Below are 17,085 nucleotides of genomic sequence, written 5' to 3' on the forward strand. Positions count from 1 at the left end.
AAAAATGCCTGTGTCTGGGCTGCTGTCTATTCTAGGAATTCTCACGCAGTGTAACGCTTTCAGCAAACTTTTGCCAAGTTTCTCACCGCGATGCTGCAAATTCTGAGCATCCCGGTATCGAGTGATCCCGAAACGGCTCTCGCCTTGGCCTCGGGCTGCTGGGGCCGGGTGTGCTGGAGGCAGGAGAGCCTTGGCCCCTGCTGGGAGCACTGTCAGGCTCTGCTCTTCCTGCCCTTGCGTGGGAGAGGCAGCTCGGAGGGTTTGGTGTCTGTCTGCTCTTTGACATCGGTAGGAAGATGAAGTGTTGGTCACCGTCTGCTTGCGTCACGTCATAGGTGTTGCAAAGAGCGAAGGTTTTGGCATTGCACCTTTTGCTCCTTGGCGGTGTTTTATGTATTTTTGGGCCTTTTAGGAGAGGCTTTGAGAATCAGCGTAGTTCAGGCGAGACACTGAAAACCAAGCACGGGGGGGGGGGCGGTGAGCAGAGAAAACCCTCTGTGGTTTTTAACCACTCCGGACACCGGTGGGGCTGTCCGCGCCTGGAAAATTGAAACCTAAAAAACAAAAAAAGGGTTTAGAAGGGAGTTGCAAGGCCGGGAAGTGGTGAAAATACCGGCGCTGAGGACCGTAACACACGCCCTGCGGCTCCACGCCCGCTCCGCCGGCTCCCCTCGCAGCGCGGCAAGCGCCCGGCCCCGCCGGCGGGGAGGCCGCGCCGGGCCCGGCCTGCAGCGCGGGGCCGAGCGGCGGCCAGGCCGGCCTCTGCTGCCCCCTGCCGCCGGCCCCCGGGAGCGGCCCCCGCCCGGCGCGGAGCTCCGCGCCTGGCCGCCTCCGAAACCCCACGCTGGGCTCTGCTACGCGGGAGGGGGAGATCCGTGACCGGGATGCAGGGGAGAGGGGAAGGCGCGTTAAAGAAGCGGGAGCGCGGAGCCCCTGCGGTTAGTTTTGCGCTGATGGAAATGCGGAAATTTGGAATTGGTTTTGTGCCAGTGGGGTGGGAAGCCAAATACTCCCTAACTCATCCTGCCTCTGCCACGCTTCTGTAGGTGCTTGTCCGCGCTGCTATGAATCATTTCGGGTACGAGTTTCAGAGCTGTCAGTAAGCCCACGGGGCCGAACCCTTGGGTGGTGTAAGTCGGCACACCACCTCGCTGGCAGCTCCAGCCCGCCCGGCTCCCCGGAGCTGCAGTAGTTTATGTAATCCAAACGTGTGGCCCCACACAAAAGCTACACAAAACGCAGACGTAACAAATGTAGAAAAACCAGTTTGCTTCAGAGTTCCTTCCTCATGGGTTCCTCAATTAATACCAGCTCCTGCCATTCAGCCAGCAACACCAGCAGCGATGGCCCAACACAACCAGCTCTCTGCTTCCAGCCAGGGCAGACCTAGAGCTCCTCCTCCTACGAAACGAGCCCTCCGTCATTTCACTCTGCACAGAGATTGGAAGGTCCCTCATCCTCCTCCTCAGGACTCTGCTAACTTGGACAAAGACCACGGCATGCTGTGTCCCTGGCTTTAGGATTACTCGAATACCTGGGAAACTCCTCAACATGAGGATGCGGGGTCCCATCGGTGGGGATGTGCCGCGTCCCCAGCCCTGGTGTCCCATTCCCCAAGCACCTTCGGCACGTAAGTGAGCAGCCTCATGCAGCGATGCCGTGCCAGCTCCTGCTGGCTTCTTGCCCGCTGCCAGCAGGCAGGTGAATCACGCCAGGCCAGGGTGGACATTGGGGTGTTCGCAGGCAGGCTGCGGTACGTGCCCTGCTCAGGACGCTCTGCTCCAAGCCTGGCTTTGCCTCCCAGCTGTTGTGGTGCTGCCTGGTACATCGGGGCAGGAACAGCCTTTTTGTTCTGCCTTTGCACAGTGCCTAGCAACACGCGGGCCCTGGGCTATGAGTGGTGCTTCTAGGGACTTCTGCAACACAAATAATAACTTTTATTACAATAGACTTGGGAAATGAAGGCTGAGGTAACCCAAGAACACATCTGACAATCAGGATGAAGCATGAAAGGTAGAGTGCTTCTCCATCGCTAACTTGCTTTCCCTGGGGTCTGTTGTGTGTATATATACGTATTTTAAGTGGTTCATACACCAGTATAGTACTTCCCTAATGCACGAATTGTAGAAAATAAAAATCACACGGGTTCCCAGAGCAAAACTAACAGTACTTGCCTGTATTTCTGAATTGCTTTTCTTTTTTCTTTTTAAACTCACAAAAAAAGGAGAACCTTCTGAGACCTGACAAAAGAAGTGGGGGAAAGGATGGTACAAGTCAGCTGTGACAGCTGGAAAACTTACATGACAAGTATCTAAAATAATTAATAATTTCTATCTCATAAATCTGTGGGATATATTTTTTGCAGTTTTCTTTGCTGGCAGCATCTGTCTTCAAATACCATGGTTTCAGAGATATCCATCACTTGGCAGTGTGTCACGGTGACCTTCTCTCTCCTCCTTCCTCCATCCCTCCATGGAGCTTCCTAAATCTCTCTTAAAAAATTCTGCCCAAGTTACCAATTCTGTCCAACGTTCCACTCTCCCTCTACTGCTCTCTTGTTTGGAGAGAACAGAAAAACAAGTCCTGGCATAGAAAATGTCAGCTTATCACCGCAGCATCGCTCTTTCTGCTTGTATTGTTGCATCCACATGGCAATGGCATTAAGATGGAGCATTTAGGCATGTAATAATCTTTCAGCTCAGATAGGGACAAGGCAAATCCTAAGAACAGGAAAGATTTCTATAGTGTGGTTGTTGAGATCCTGAGTTTATGTATGTACAGATTTTTATACATGTACATTTAGACTCAATGCAGGAAAGCAACATCATAGCAGGACAGCTTTCCAGGCAGGGATGAAAGAGTGACTGTCATCTGTGCCTTGGAAATATGAGACAAAGAAAACTTCAGATGAATAAAGGAGATGCAGATACCTGTTTTCAACATATGCATACCAGATTCGATCCTGGACCTTGGGGCTTAATAACAGAGCAGGTTAAATGTTGCCTGGTATTCGAGTTTCATTTGGTTTTGTTTCTTTTTTGGTACAAATCTAATTTTCAAGAGGTTAGAGGTACAAATACTGAAAAAAGTAGGAGCAAAGATTTCGGATGTCCCACTGAGGCTGCATTTGCAATGAATTTATGTCACTTTATTTTTCAGTTGCTCTCCAAGGCGGCATGGTGACATCACCCTCTTGCTGCCACATTGCACTAGGGCAACTCAATTTTCTAGGGCAGTAATTTCTGTTCAAGATTGCATCACCGTAATTCCAACTAGAACATACTTCTTTCTTTGCCGTGTGTTTGTATTGCTTCTCTTCCGTACAAGTTTTGTTTCTGCGTATGTATTCCTTACCAGAGGGACAGACTCACGCGTTGGTCAGGCTTCTGGTCAGGTTCTAGACAGAGCAGCGCAAGTTTTGAGGTAAGATACTTGAGTGATCCCAGTAATTTCCAAAGAACTGTGTAAAACAACGAATGGAAAAATTTGAGGTTTTCATGACAATGCTGTTACGGAGACCATTTTTAGCTGGTAAATGTCATCCACCTCTGCACCAAAATACAATCCAGGTAGCTCATGGAGGGCCTTTCAATCACAAAAAACGTTAATATGCTTTAAAAGTGTCTTGAGGCTTTGTCATTTATGATCTTCATAATTTCACACATTCATGAAAGTGACTCCTCCCTGATTTGGCAATAATTTAGTATTGCTGCTTTACAAAATATTTTACTATTCACTGTTGTTAGGAGGGGAAAAAACATGGCACATTAAATACTTTTTTGACAGTGTACTTTTCCTATTGAATCCCTTTTGTTTGCTTTATCTGCCCCCCCTCCCCCCCATCTGCAAAATTTGTAGCGCCCGAGAAGCACTGCGTGTCTACACAGGCTCTATCAGGCAAACCTGAGCTTCCCCTGTGTTCTGAGTTGACCAGCTGTGAACTAGACAACTTTTGACAGCTTATTAGTCCAGGGCTGCACTGCGCTACTGAAGTTGTGTGACTTCTCGTTCAGCTGGCTCACCTTTAGCAAACATGGAATGCGAGCAAAACAAGCTCAGAGATGTCTGTTCAGCCCAACGCACGTAGATCCACAGCTACCGAGAGCAGGAATTACACGGCATTTAGACTATGAAAGCCCAAAGTCACAATCCTGGAAATCCCCCTCAGCCGTCACCTAGTTTGAGGAGGAGGTTCTATTCTGTGTAACATCATTATTTTACTTCAACCACGTATGCTTATGACTCAGTCTGAGCGAGATCCAAAACGTGTTCCTTTACCCAAACCACTGGAAGGCTTGATTTAACAAGGTGTTTTAGAACATGGCTAACAGGTAGTGACATCACCTACGACTGCCCCTTGTTCCTTCCTCCCTCCCTGCCCTACAAAAGCTTAGAGCATACTCAATTCTCTTCTCTTGTTGGGAAGGTTGAAACCTGTATATCCTACCTCCCAACAGACTGCTCGGACTGCAGGATGACCCAAGGGGATAGATTCCACCCTCCCTATTAGTATTAAAAGTATCTGAGATTCTTTAGCATTATGATTGCCGCTCTACTGCTTTGGTTTGTCATCATGAGAAAGGAAGGGTTCCACCATCTATTTCAGGAACTATGATGTATTTCATAACAGTCAATTGACAGATAAAATCCAGAAGCAGATTATAAATGGTATCAGGATTAGATTCCTGGTTCTACAAGAACAAAGCTTTTAAATTGCAGTTTTAAATGTGTGACTTTTGATGTGGCTGCACAGAACACAGCATAGCAAGGCTCAGATCACTGCAGTTCTTTGCATCACCTTAAGGAAAAAAGTAAAGCTAGTACAGTATGATTTTTGTTGTTCTACACCCCTTGACAAGCATTAGTTCTATAGAAGTAATTTGTTTTATACAAAACTAGCAAATTCTAGTCTATTCACAGCTAAGTTCTAAAATGGCAGCTACTTTGAAAAATTAAGACCCTACTTAGTTCAGTTTTAGGTCCCATCTGGACTAGGGTATGGAAGCTGGGACTCATGCAAAGATGGATTGCCCTCAGTGCAATGTCAAGTAAGAAAAGGAGCCCTTACTATTAGGCTCAATGCCTACTAAAACCAGGAAACTCTTTGTAAACACCTTTTATTGACAATGTTTTGCAAACACCTTAGTTCACAAGTACTGTGCAGAAGCTTCATCCTTTGTAAAACAGAATATATTTCTTGTCACAAATCACAAAGTTTGTGGATTAATGCAAAGTGCCTGTCTGCACAGATCTGCAACTATTTTCCCCTGAAACATAAGCAAAACAAGTATTTTTGTATAAAAATTCACAGAAGCAGTAGAAAACTATTTTTCAGCTCAGTCTCTCTTACTGTCGGTTTCAACACAAAGTGAAGACACTTGCACATTCTTCCATAGTATAGCCAGTCTTCATACTACATCTACTGTTTGGTCTCTGTTTCCATCTGAGCTTCTTGAGATTCTTCAGCTTCTGAAAGTTTTTCATCATCTAAAATTCAATATTACTGTTAGTCAAACATGATTGGTTATATTTACAGACTATATCGCAGAGCCGTGTCCCACTTAAATATTTTACGTTGACTGCCTTAAATGTGCAGTTGGGTATCTCATTATACAAAATGCTACGTTCAAACAAAAAAAAAATCCTTCAAAGTTTTCAAGGCTGTTATCTGTAACAGCTATTACAGGAAACGGGGTAAATCCTATAGTACCGGATTGCTTCAAATTCAAGCAAACAGTACCAGATTGCTTCAAATTATATGCCTTCTCTTTGCCTATTAATGGTTTATTTCAAACTGAAGCTGTGCCTTCCACTAAAATGTTACTTCCTTCACAAAATTCTAGAAGCTGAAAGGTAATCTATACATTCATGTGAAAATGTATTTTAGAGACTAATACTTAAGCAAGTGTTAGTAACACATAATAACAATAACCTTCTGCTAAAGTGCACGTAGGATTAACAGTTCATTCTGCTTAAGAAGATCTAGACGGCCTTAGAGAATGGAAGTCTGCTCTTAGAGCCATCTATGTATGTTAATCAGGTCACGCTCAAAGGCTATACCAATTAGTCCATCTTGGAAAGACACAGCAAAAATCCAGCAAATAATACTTAAAACAGTATTATCCATATTAGAGCATGAAAAGTAGGTGCTGATTTGAAAATACTAAGTATTTGTATGACAAAAGATGAGTATGACTAAATTCCTGAATTTAGCTCTTGTGTTTGACAGTTTTAGTCCCTGCTCTATTACAGACTCACTGGCTGAGTAGGTAAGTCATTTAGCTTTCCTGCATTCCAATTTCTTTTCAGTAAAGCCTCAAACGATACCATGATGGCAGCGACATGTTCAAAACTACTGAAACAGGAATTACACAAATAAGTTTGGAAACTGCACAAGAATACTTTTCTGTAAGAAATACTTTTTCTGTTTAAATTCTCCACCCCCACATTTTAAAGAAGTCTGTTGCCTACAGATTAATCTGAAGCTAGTCAGGAAATGGCATGATGGCTAGCTTGTAGAAGAAAAAAATTCTGAGTGGTCTCAGGCTCTGGATTACTACTGGGAAAAATAATGCTGCCGATGCAGGAGGTCACCAACCTCAATTGCACATAGCTAGCCCACTGCTGGAAGCTGTGATTCCTTCTGATCCACTGAAACCCAACCCAGATATATATATTACCTAAGAACACCACTTACTTTCCAGGGTTTGCTGAAGCTCATGGATGGTGCTCAGCAGAACATGAAATTGCTTCCTTCTCAGCTCCAACTGGAACGATAAAATATATATTTTAGGAAACAGAGAGCACATATAGCCAAACAACCTATAGCAGATTCTCCATTAATTATGTTCCTAATAATTACGTAACAAGCTCTATGAAAAACCTACCTTATCTTCAACATTTTCTTTAATGTGAGAAAGATGTTGAAGTTCTTTTCCCAAAGCTTCTAGCTGCCTGAAAAGAAATAGTCATAGTATTTTTAAAAAGTTCTGTAAAACTCTTGAAAAATAGATTGGAACTAAGTGGAGAAAAAAGAACCATTAAATAACAGCATAGGTAAACAAAGCATAACAAATGAAATTACATTAGAGGTAAGGCGACTTCACATAAATGTTTAACTATTATGTCATAAACTTGTAGTTTCAGGACTTTTACAGAAAACAAGGCCTCCAAGCTGGAATACAGTGGTACACTGGGCATTTGGACTGTAACAATTCAGTCCTGCCACAAACATGTTATTTACTTGACCATACAATGAAAGTTAAAGAAGTGGGTTATATTAAACACCCATGGCATTTTCATAGGCTTTGCTACTTCACAGATTTCTTTATGTTGACATGAGAAGATTAAATAAAAACATAGCATCAGCAGGGAGAACATATTTGATAAACCTACATACCAAACATACAAACACAACAATTTGCAGACACAACAATTAATGAAACACATAGTCAAGTACCTTATCTCTGACAATGGCCTGACCAGACAGAGTAGTGGATAACAGGTAGACTTTACAGTAGGCATATGTAGAATAATTCACATTTTTGATGAAACTACATGATATAGCTTATGCCTCAGCACACAGAATTTAACACTGTGATCCATATAAATACTCGTTTCCTTCTCAAATGCCAGTTTTTATTTTAACTGATTGCCTCTGGCATTAAGAGATAAAGGAAACATGCAACACCTATAATCTTCATAACTATTCATATCCTTTTGAAATACATCATCTTTCAACACCTCTTCACGATCTTTCTGCAAGCATTTGATTGTTTTCTTGGACTCACCATGGACCACCACAATCCTTTTTGAGGTAGGGCAAAGAATAACAGGTACCATAACGTACACTAGCTTTCAAATGAGGATGGAGCATCAACTCTTACACTCAAACCTCCAGTTTGGCTCTTCTACTTTTCCTCTAATGCCTACCATAATTCATGCTCCATGTAATGAGAACAATCTGTTTCTTTAAAGGTGAAGTGGATTGAGGCTGACCATCCCTGATTAATTAGCAGGCAGAGCCAAATAGGGGTCAGCGAGGGAATAAAAGGTTTTTTTCCTGAAGCACTGACAGCTGCTGCAACTAGTCTGGGCAGGGAACCACAAAGGCCTCCAGTCCTAAGTAACTCATGATAGCTGGGAAAAAGGTCTGTTTTAGTGTTACCTGAGGGTGTTGTCTTTTTTTGAGCCAGATTGCTTGGTACCTTGAGGGGAATGCCTGAAAGAGGGTTGGGTGTGACGTTATCCCTTCCTGTAACGGAAACGGGCTAACGGTTCATAGGCTCATACAATGATTTCACTAGTATTTGGTTTCTAATTTCTGAACGACTTCTATTTGGCCAAATCTTGCTGTTTATACTGTGCTATCAGGTATAAGCAGATTGTGAGAAGACATTGAATTTTTTTCTACTAACATCCAAGCTACATTTGGAATTTTACTTCTTTTACTTTCTGCTCCAGAGAATCTTTGCCTAGCCTTCTCATTTTTGTATCTCCTTTTCTAAGACTCAGAGTCATTTCTTGGTCCTCTTAACAGCTCTTCTGATACTGCATCTAATTACACTGTGGGCACTGCCATTTAGTAGTTCAGCTCCTGTCACTTCCTGAATTGGCTCCTGTGCATTACTTCTGACTAAGCCGATAACACCTTCTTTTCTTTTGTGCTGTATGACTAGTTGTTCCAAGAAACAGTCCCTTAAAAGCATAAAGAAAGTATTTTTCTGAACTTTGTCCTATTGTGCCATATGACCTGCAAAAGCTATAAATGTAACTCTCGCAATAAACCATGACATTTCTCCTCACAAGAAGTTTTCTCAAGTGTTTTTAGTGATTAAGAGTTCCATGAAAAGCGTGACATTGTTAGTGAGGCTTCCTCCACTTTGATTTAAGGGTGGTCCTTCTTAGTTCATAGTACAATTTTCCGTATACTTTCCTCAAACTGGAGAGAAAGGAAGCCTCGTAATTAAAACATTGGATGAAAACTTCATCTAGTTCCTGTGTTTAAAGTCTATTCACTTGGAAGGTCAGTTAAAGCTAAAATACCTATGAACCAAGCTCCCTTTAAAAATGTTCCATTCTGTTACTATGTCCTATTTCCCCATCTGTAAAATGGCGGATCGTACTCTGCTATAGTTCAAGTCTGCGTCTTTGACTACAGATATGAAGGACTAAGGACAAAAGGGCATACACTGTAGCCATTCTTCCAGTGGATGAACAGACTGGTATTTCTAACTGTAATATACACTTCTAAAGAGATGAAAATTAAGTTTAAGACAGAATGCCAAATTTACTAGCTGTAACTTACCACCATTTTTAGCTTTGCTCAAGAAACTTATGCTTGGATGTGTTAATCAAAATTAGAACAACCCCTCCAAACCTAAACAACCTGGCATCCTCTAAGAAAAAAGTATTATCACTTAGTTGTTTCCATTCTTAATCAATTGACTCATCTGAAAAACTTCACTTTTGATAATTCTTTATTATGAAGCCTCACTTGATAAATGGCACATGCTGACTAATGAAGCAAGTAGTCAAGCCTCATGAGAATTGCCTGTAATATTCAAAGTTGTGGTAATGAAATCAAGGCTGTGCTGGTTGTGGCTGGGGTAGAGTTCATTTTCTTCACAGTAGCTCGTATGGGGCTCTGTTTTGGATTTGTGCTGGAAACAGTGTTGATAACACAGGGATGTTTTCGTTACTGCTGAGCAGTGCTGACAGAGTCAAGGCCTTTTCTGTTCCTCACCCCACCAGCAAGCAGGCTGGGGGTGCACAAGAAGTTGGGAGGGGACACAGCCGGGACAGCTGACCCCAACTGACCAAAGGGATATCCCACACCATAGGACGTCATGCTCAGCATAGAAAGCTGGGGGAAGAAGAAGGAAGAGGGGGGACATTTGGAGCGATGGCGTTTGTCTTCCCAAGTAACCGTTACGTGTGATGGAGCCCTGCTTTCCTGGGGATGGCTGAACACCTGCCTGCCGATGGGAAGGAGTGAGTGAATTCCTTGTTTTGCTTTGCTTGCATGCGTGGCTTTTACTTTACCTATTAAACTGTCTTTATCTCAACCCACGAGTTTTCTCACTTACACTCTTCCGATTCTCTCCCCCATCCCACCAGGAGGGAGTGAGCAAGAGGGTGTGTGGGGCTTAGTTCCTGGCTGGGGTTAAACCATGACAGTCCTTTCTGGTGCCCAATGTGGGGCTCGAAGGGTTCAAGATAACGACACATTTGATTGGAATGTGCTAGATCAAATTTACAGCTGTTATTGCTCTTCAGCTATTAACTGGCAGGCTGCTGTGCTTGCCATGGGGCTTTCTTGCCTTACTGTATATTAGAGTCTAGTGCTCGTTAGTGGCTGCTTTTTGCTTTCGCTGCTTGCTGTACTGCTTATCGTCTTGCTCTGCTGTGCCTGGGAACATTTTGATAACAACAACGGCGATGCGCCTGGGCTGGCAGACGGCCAGGGCATCGCTGCTGTTTCTGTGCTGCTGTACTGGACAGGCTGGAACTCCAGTGTGAACTCCAGTCAAAGGGACGGCGACCTGTGGATGAGTCCATGCAGGAGCGGGACACCCCGAAGCGTCTGTGGCCATGAGTAAGTCCACATCAGCAAAGGTACATCTCAAAGCATCTGTGGCCATGGTTATGTCTGTACCGCAGAAGGTATACCTCTGAAGGGATTGCAGCCCAAGGATAAGTCCACGCTGGAGAAGGTACACCTCGAAGCATCTGTGGCTGTGCATGAGGTCATGCTGGAGCATGGCTAAGCCCACGACAGAGCAGGTACACCCCTGGAGGGACTGCAGCCATGGGTAAGGCCATGTTGGAGCAGTTTACTTCTAAAGGGACTGTGGCTGTGGGTAAGGCCACACTGGAGCAGGTATATCTCTGAAGGCATTGTGGCCCATGGAGAAGGCCGTGCTGGAACAGGTACACCTCAAAGCCACTGTGGCTGTAGATAAGTCTATGCCGCAGCAGGTATACCCCTGGAGAGACTGTGGCTCATAGGTAAGGCTCCACTTGGAGCAGGTACACCCCTAAGGGACTGCAGTCTGTGGATAAGTCTAACTCAGAGCAGGGGCAAGGGGAGGAGTTCATTGCAGTGTTAAATCCTATGGTCTCGTCCAAAGGGACCAGGGATGGAGATTGTAATGGAAATACCTTTAAACTGTTGTAACCCGGGATTTGAGTTGCATGTTACGGGAATTACTGTAGCAGGAACCACCTGAAGCAGTGGAGGACAAGTCTTACAAGAAGCAGTGTAAGTGCAGCAGTGACCTGACCTGAGCTGGGTTTGGTGCCCAGTAACTCCACACAACACACCACCTCTCCTGTCCTGAGTGACCACTGTAACAGATAGCGCCCAAAGTCATGGACTGAATGAACTCAATGGACATTTTGTGGACATTTTACAGGGGTGGCCCATAGATTAGGGGAATGATAACTGTGTATTATACCAAAGGATGGGAAGGGGGGTGGTGATTAACGTGGTTGTATTGGATAGTGTGGGACCTGAGCATGACATAAATGGTACAAAATAATGGGTGGAGAATGTGCTGGTTTTGGCCGGGGTAGAGTTCATTTTCTTCACAGTAGCTAGTATGGGGCTGTGTTTTGGATTTGTGCTGAAAACAGCGTTGATAGCACAGGGATGTTTTAGTTACTGCTGAGCAGCGCTGACAGAGTCAAGGCCTTTTCTGCTTCTCACCCCACCCCACCAGCGAGTAGGCTGGGGGGGCACAAGAAGCTGGGAGGGGACACAGCCGGGACAGCTGACCCCAACTGACCAAAGGGATATCCCACACCATATGGCGTCATGCTCAGCATATAAAGCTGGGGGAAGAAGGAGGAAGGGGGGGATGTTCGGAGTGATGGTGTTTGTCTTCCCAAGTAACCGTTACGTGTGATGGAGCCCTGCTTTCCTGGGGATGGCTGAACACCTGCCTGGCAATGGGAAACAGTGAATGAATTCCTTGTTTTGCTTTGCTTGCATGCGTGGCTTTTACTTTACCTATTAAACTGTCTTTATCTCAGCCTACGAGTTTTCTCACTTTTACTCTTCTGATTCTCTCTCTCATCCCACCGAGGGGGAGTGAGCGAGCAGCTGTGTGCTTAGTTGCCGGCTGGGGTTGAACCACGACAAAGGTACAGATAAATAACATACAAGAAAGAAATGCGTGAAATATTCTCAGTGGCTTATAACTATAAAAATCCTACTACTAGGGTAATAATATAATAAAACCCTTTCCTTTTGCTATAAAAGGCCATGGAATGTGAAAAGACAGCCTCCCTCTGCAATTTCACTGAAAGTGGGCAACAGGATAGGTGCAAGCTGTGCTTCAAGGAGAACAGTAACCCCATGCTACATCTTTAATCAGGTTAAAAAGAACAAACTCATAGATGCAATGAGTCCTGGAATGTTTCTGTGGCTTGATAAAGTTAAAAAGATTATGTCCCCACAACTGCCCAAAATGACCCAAAAGCACAGATAGTGATCCAAATCCAACAATGACACAAGCAACACTATAAGTTACATGCAAGACGAGTTTGACAACAGGTAGGTCTAACCTGCATGCCAGCGCAGGTTATATTGTGGTACACAACGTAGTAATTTATAACCGGGCATGCAGGAACAACTACTACAAGGAAAACATTAAAAAAACTCCTAAGAGCTTTCTCCTGCTTTCTCTCATTCCACCTTACTTGCTTGTGTGTTATGTATTTTGTGCGACTACTCAATCCCTTGCTGGTGCACTTCACAGCACTTCCCCACTGTCTCTCTTTCCTAAGCAACTCATCCCCGGTAAAGTGACATTAGATGTGCATTTACATCTGAGTTCACTTATTCACCTTAACAATGGAAAAATTTCAAATACAAAATGATTAGCAATGCTTCTGAACCCATACAGATGGAGATTAATTAAAGAAAGCTGATAAGGGCACAATTTTAAAACCAAACCCAAGTTTTTCTTGTGTCAAAAGAAATTATATAAAAGTGAGGAAAGGTCAAACTGAAACTAAGGAAATGTCAAATCTGGTGACTTCTAGCTTACTGGCTCATTATAATTTAATGTAGTTTCATACTTACTTCAATGTTTCATGTCTGTCTGGATGGTGTTGTATGACTTTGGCCAATGCATCGTATTCTGAAAGAAATTTAAATAGTTAGTCGAAATAATTCTGAAAGTACAGATTCAAGAACCAAAAATCAGGTATCATAGAATGGTACAGATTCTTTTCCTTCTTGAAAAACTGTTTTAACATTTTTCAAATTTGTACATAGCACCTTACATATATAAAAAAGTACTCACAAATATCCATATATAAAAACATATATATATAAAAATATATATACATAATTTATACTATGCTATAACTTTTCAAAGTAGATGATTACATCAAAAGACATTTTAAATAAACTTCAGATATGATTGTAGGCCATTATCTACTCACTCAAACTTACCCAGTGCTAGTGATTCGTAAAGGATGAGGCCAGAAAACACGACCTTTAGATAGCTCTGCATTGCTGCACACTTGGTCTTTTGTGTATGATTCATAAGCATTGGTTTTAGATACAATCTAATGTATAGGTACAGAAAATGGTGCTGATAAGATGTTACACATAAACATTTAAGATTTTTAGAAAAAAGTTTCTCATGCAGCATTTTATACAACAGTATTTTTTTTTAAACTGTATTACACATTAAGAACAATATTATGGTTATATAGGCAACTAACATAGCCATTTCCTGATAGTAAGATTGTGCATATGCGAACTACCTCATTGTTGGTGCTGCAGGCTGGACAGAACGTATCAAAAAGCAAACACTTCAGATCTACGTTTGTGAAGACGTAAGAACTCTACATTCCTACCGGTTAAGGTTCTTTTAATTTCCAGTTAAGTCTAAAATTATCCACAAAATTGATCAAACAGTTGTATTTAAAACCTTTCATCTGTTATACTTTTAAACGTTTTCTTTTTGCATTTCACTTATCAAGAAGAAACAAATTCTTGCTTCTCCTCAATTGCTAATCTTTTGATAAGACAGTATTACATTTAAAACTTAAATGCTTTAAGTTTTAATTGAAATTATCAGCACATACTTTTAAGAGGAAGGAAAAATTACACCTCATAACAGGTATTCAGGAAGGACACATACAGAGTTGTTGGGTGCGTAACTGGCACCACTGACTCTGTGTATGCCAAGACATTACCTTCCCTTAAGAGCTGAAGGAATACACTTGCATGATCCTCAGTACCGGGTGTAAGTCTATTCAACTCCTGTCTCACTGTTAATAACGTGCTTTAGTTCTTCTCAAGTCACCTGAATTGTGATAGGATGCTTTTGGGGTTTTTCTTTAGCCTGAAAACATCTCCCTGAACTACTGTTTTAGGTTTTCCTGATGTTGCACGTCATTGAGATCTACTGGTTCAATCTTGCCTGTCTCATCCACTAAGAACTTTCAGTAGTGGGTGTGGAACCCACCAGACTAAATATAGTATTCATGATGCCAGCATATTCCCTTGCTCTTTCAAAAATTTGGAATCTATTTTCTGATACAATGTATTTTAAAAGATAAGAAAATAATGAAACTGACCAATGTAAATACAGATAATTGCTCCTTACCCTGGCGATTTTTTCGAATCCTTTTTGCTTGCAGGATTTGTTTTTTGCATTCAGAAATCTTCTCATGTGCTGCAGTTATACTATTTTCTTTAAAAAAACCCAAAAGATATACAGAGTTATATTAAAATCAAACAATACATGTCAACAAGCCATTCTGCTAAATTATAAAAAGATGAAGAGCTGTTTGTGATATGGTGGCCTGCTAGCTCCATCAGCTTCAAAACTACATACGCTTCCATAGGTTAAAAAGCTTTTATTTGTATGTATTTTATATACTGATACGATGCTTACAGCGTATGTATGAGTGCTATCTATTAAGAAAAAAAAACAAAACCCCCACTCATCATAGGTATATATTATGTTTACCAGAACTGGCTCAAGCTTGTTCATAAAAGAGAAATTGTCAAACAGAAAACAGTAATATTTTCTCATCTTTACCTATATCCTTATAGATTTTTTCATAATTTTCCATTTCTCTCAGGTTCATATCATACACCAGAAGAGTTTTTCCCATTGAAAACTCACACTGTGATAAAGTACTCAGCATTCGTTGGTACTGGCTGTAACTGAAAACAGACAAGATATTTACTCCTAAGCAGCATAAAAATACCCCCTACCTTTACGAAACAAAGCCTCATGTAGCGTAAAGAACAGGTAAATAACAATTATTAAAGAAATAAAATATTTCAAAGATTCAATGTATAATTTTTTGAAAGTGCAGTCAGAAACATTGCACCCATTAATTCTACCATCGTGTCCCTAAAGGTGCAAAGTGAGTATTAAGGCAATGGGCAGATTGATCCAGGGCTTATAAACTTCCCAGCTAAGGCCGGTTCTGTGACCACTGAGATTAGTATTTTAATACTGCAGTGCTTCTCTGTACACACAATCATTACATTGTGTCTTTTGGGAATTTATATCCAGCACTAGTACGGACCCCACAGCAGAACACCACGTTGTCGCTCATCCCTTACTACTTTAGCCTGTTTTAAAAACAAAACAAAACCCTAAAAAAACTGCAGCAGCAGAAATACCAGCAGTACTACCCTTCCCTAACAGAACAAATGCAGAACTGCCAACTAAAATATTCGAGTCATGATCCTGTTATAATAGCGGGACTCCTGGACGGATCACGCAGTGGCACGACAATCCCGAGGGCATGTGAGCGGCGCTGGCCGATTTCATGATACAGCCTGCAGCCTTCTCTGACCCGTCTCTAGTCCTCATCTCCCACCACAGTGCTCGGCGTTTGTACTGGAAACACCACAGAGCCATACCGAAAAGCAGATGTATACATTTTAATACGGGTCTTTTCAAAGCGGATCAAGCCCAGTTTTCCACTGAAATGCGAGCTAATCAGTTCCAAGACTAAAAACAACAGAACAGAAAACAAATACCCTTCCTCCTGAGATCCGGAATTACACCACTTAATGAAACTCTTCACCAACAAATTGATCCGCCTGTCGTCACCAGCACCATCGCCATCAATCAGAAGTCGCTTGCGGATAACTTCATCTGAGGAAAAACTTGTTTAATGCCTCACGCTATGGCAGCCGCATCCCAGAGCCGAGCGCGGGTTTCACCCCAGGCCTCCAGGGAACGATTCCCGGGGCTAAACCGGGAGGATCTGTTAAACAGGAGGCGTCCCAGGGCCCCGGCCCGGAGCGCGGGGCTGAGGGACCCTGGGGCCCGGGCGGAGAGGCCTGGGGGCGGGGGGCGCCCAAGGCTCGGGCGTGCCCCGGCATGAAGGGCCCGGGAGCGGGGCTGTGGGGTCGGGGCCAGGATGGAAGCCCGTCTGCGGGGTGAGAGGCCTGGGGTCGGGCTCGGGGGGCCGGGGGGAGAGGCCTGGGGCCAAGGCGCGGGGAGCTCTTCCCCGGAGGGCGGCCGGGGCCGTGCGGCGGGCAGCCGGCGGGCAGCGCCGCGGCGGGCGAGAGGCGAGGCGGGCCCGGCGCTGAGGGGAGCCGAGCCGAGCCGAGCGGAGCGGGCCGTGCAGGGGTCGAGGCGCGGGGCGGCGGGCGCGGGGAGGGAGGGAAGAAGGAGGGAGGGAGGGAGGTCTCACCGTCGGTCACGGCCCCCATGGCGGCGAGTGCCGGAGCCGGCGGGGCGGCGGCAGCAGCGAGTGAGGTCAGCTTCCCACAATGCAGCCGGCGAGAGCGGCGGCCATGGAGGGGGAGGCGGCGGCGGCTGGGGCCTGAGCCGGCTGGCGGCGGACGCGCGGCCCGGCGGCGGCTGCGGCGGGGAGGGCCGGCGGGCGAGGCCTGCGCCCCGCGTGGAACCGGCCCCCTGGCGAGGGGCGGCCCCGCCAGGTGAGGGGCCGACGGGGGAGGGAAGCGGCGGTCCCCGCGCCCGCAGCCAGGCTCCACCTCCCCGCCCCCGCCACCGCGCCCCCGGCCCCGCCGCCCCCCGCCCGGGCCGCCCCGCCATGCCCCCGGCACATGCTCCCTCGCCCTCGACG

At 44.5% G+C, this 17,085-nt stretch overlaps 2 protein-coding genes across 2 annotated transcripts in view; one reads left to right on the top strand and one right to left on the bottom strand.

The window, feature by feature from the left end:
• Positions 1-5,100: 5,100 nt before the first annotated feature.
• On the bottom strand, positions 5,101-16,817 carry THOC7 (THO complex subunit 7). Its single transcript, XM_076346570.1, has 8 exons — positions 16,690-16,817; positions 16,028-16,145; positions 15,069-15,196; positions 14,631-14,717; positions 13,091-13,148; positions 6,888-6,954; positions 6,698-6,767; positions 5,101-5,487 (listed from the first exon to the last, which is right to left on the bottom strand). Exons 1-8 carry the CDS (start codon positions 16,706-16,708, stop codon positions 5,420-5,422), a joined length of 615 nt encoding a protein of 204 aa, XP_076202685.1. The 5' UTR covers positions 16,709-16,817; the 3' UTR covers positions 5,101-5,419.
• A 65-nt stretch (positions 16,818-16,882) lies between these two features.
• Positions 16,883-17,085, top strand: part of ATXN7 (ataxin 7) — a 90,519-nt gene continuing 90,316 nt past the window's right edge. The window contains exon 1 of the mRNA XM_076346565.1: positions 16,883-16,936. The gene's annotated coding sequence lies outside the window, so the exon portion shown is untranslated. The remainder of the gene's footprint in view (positions 16,937-17,085) is intronic.

The sequence above is a fragment of the Aptenodytes patagonicus genome, chromosome 8 (genome assembly GCF_965638725.1).
Source record: "Aptenodytes patagonicus chromosome 8, bAptPat1.pri.cur, whole genome shotgun sequence".
NCBI lineage: Eukaryota > Metazoa > Chordata > Aves > Sphenisciformes > Spheniscidae > Aptenodytes > Aptenodytes patagonicus.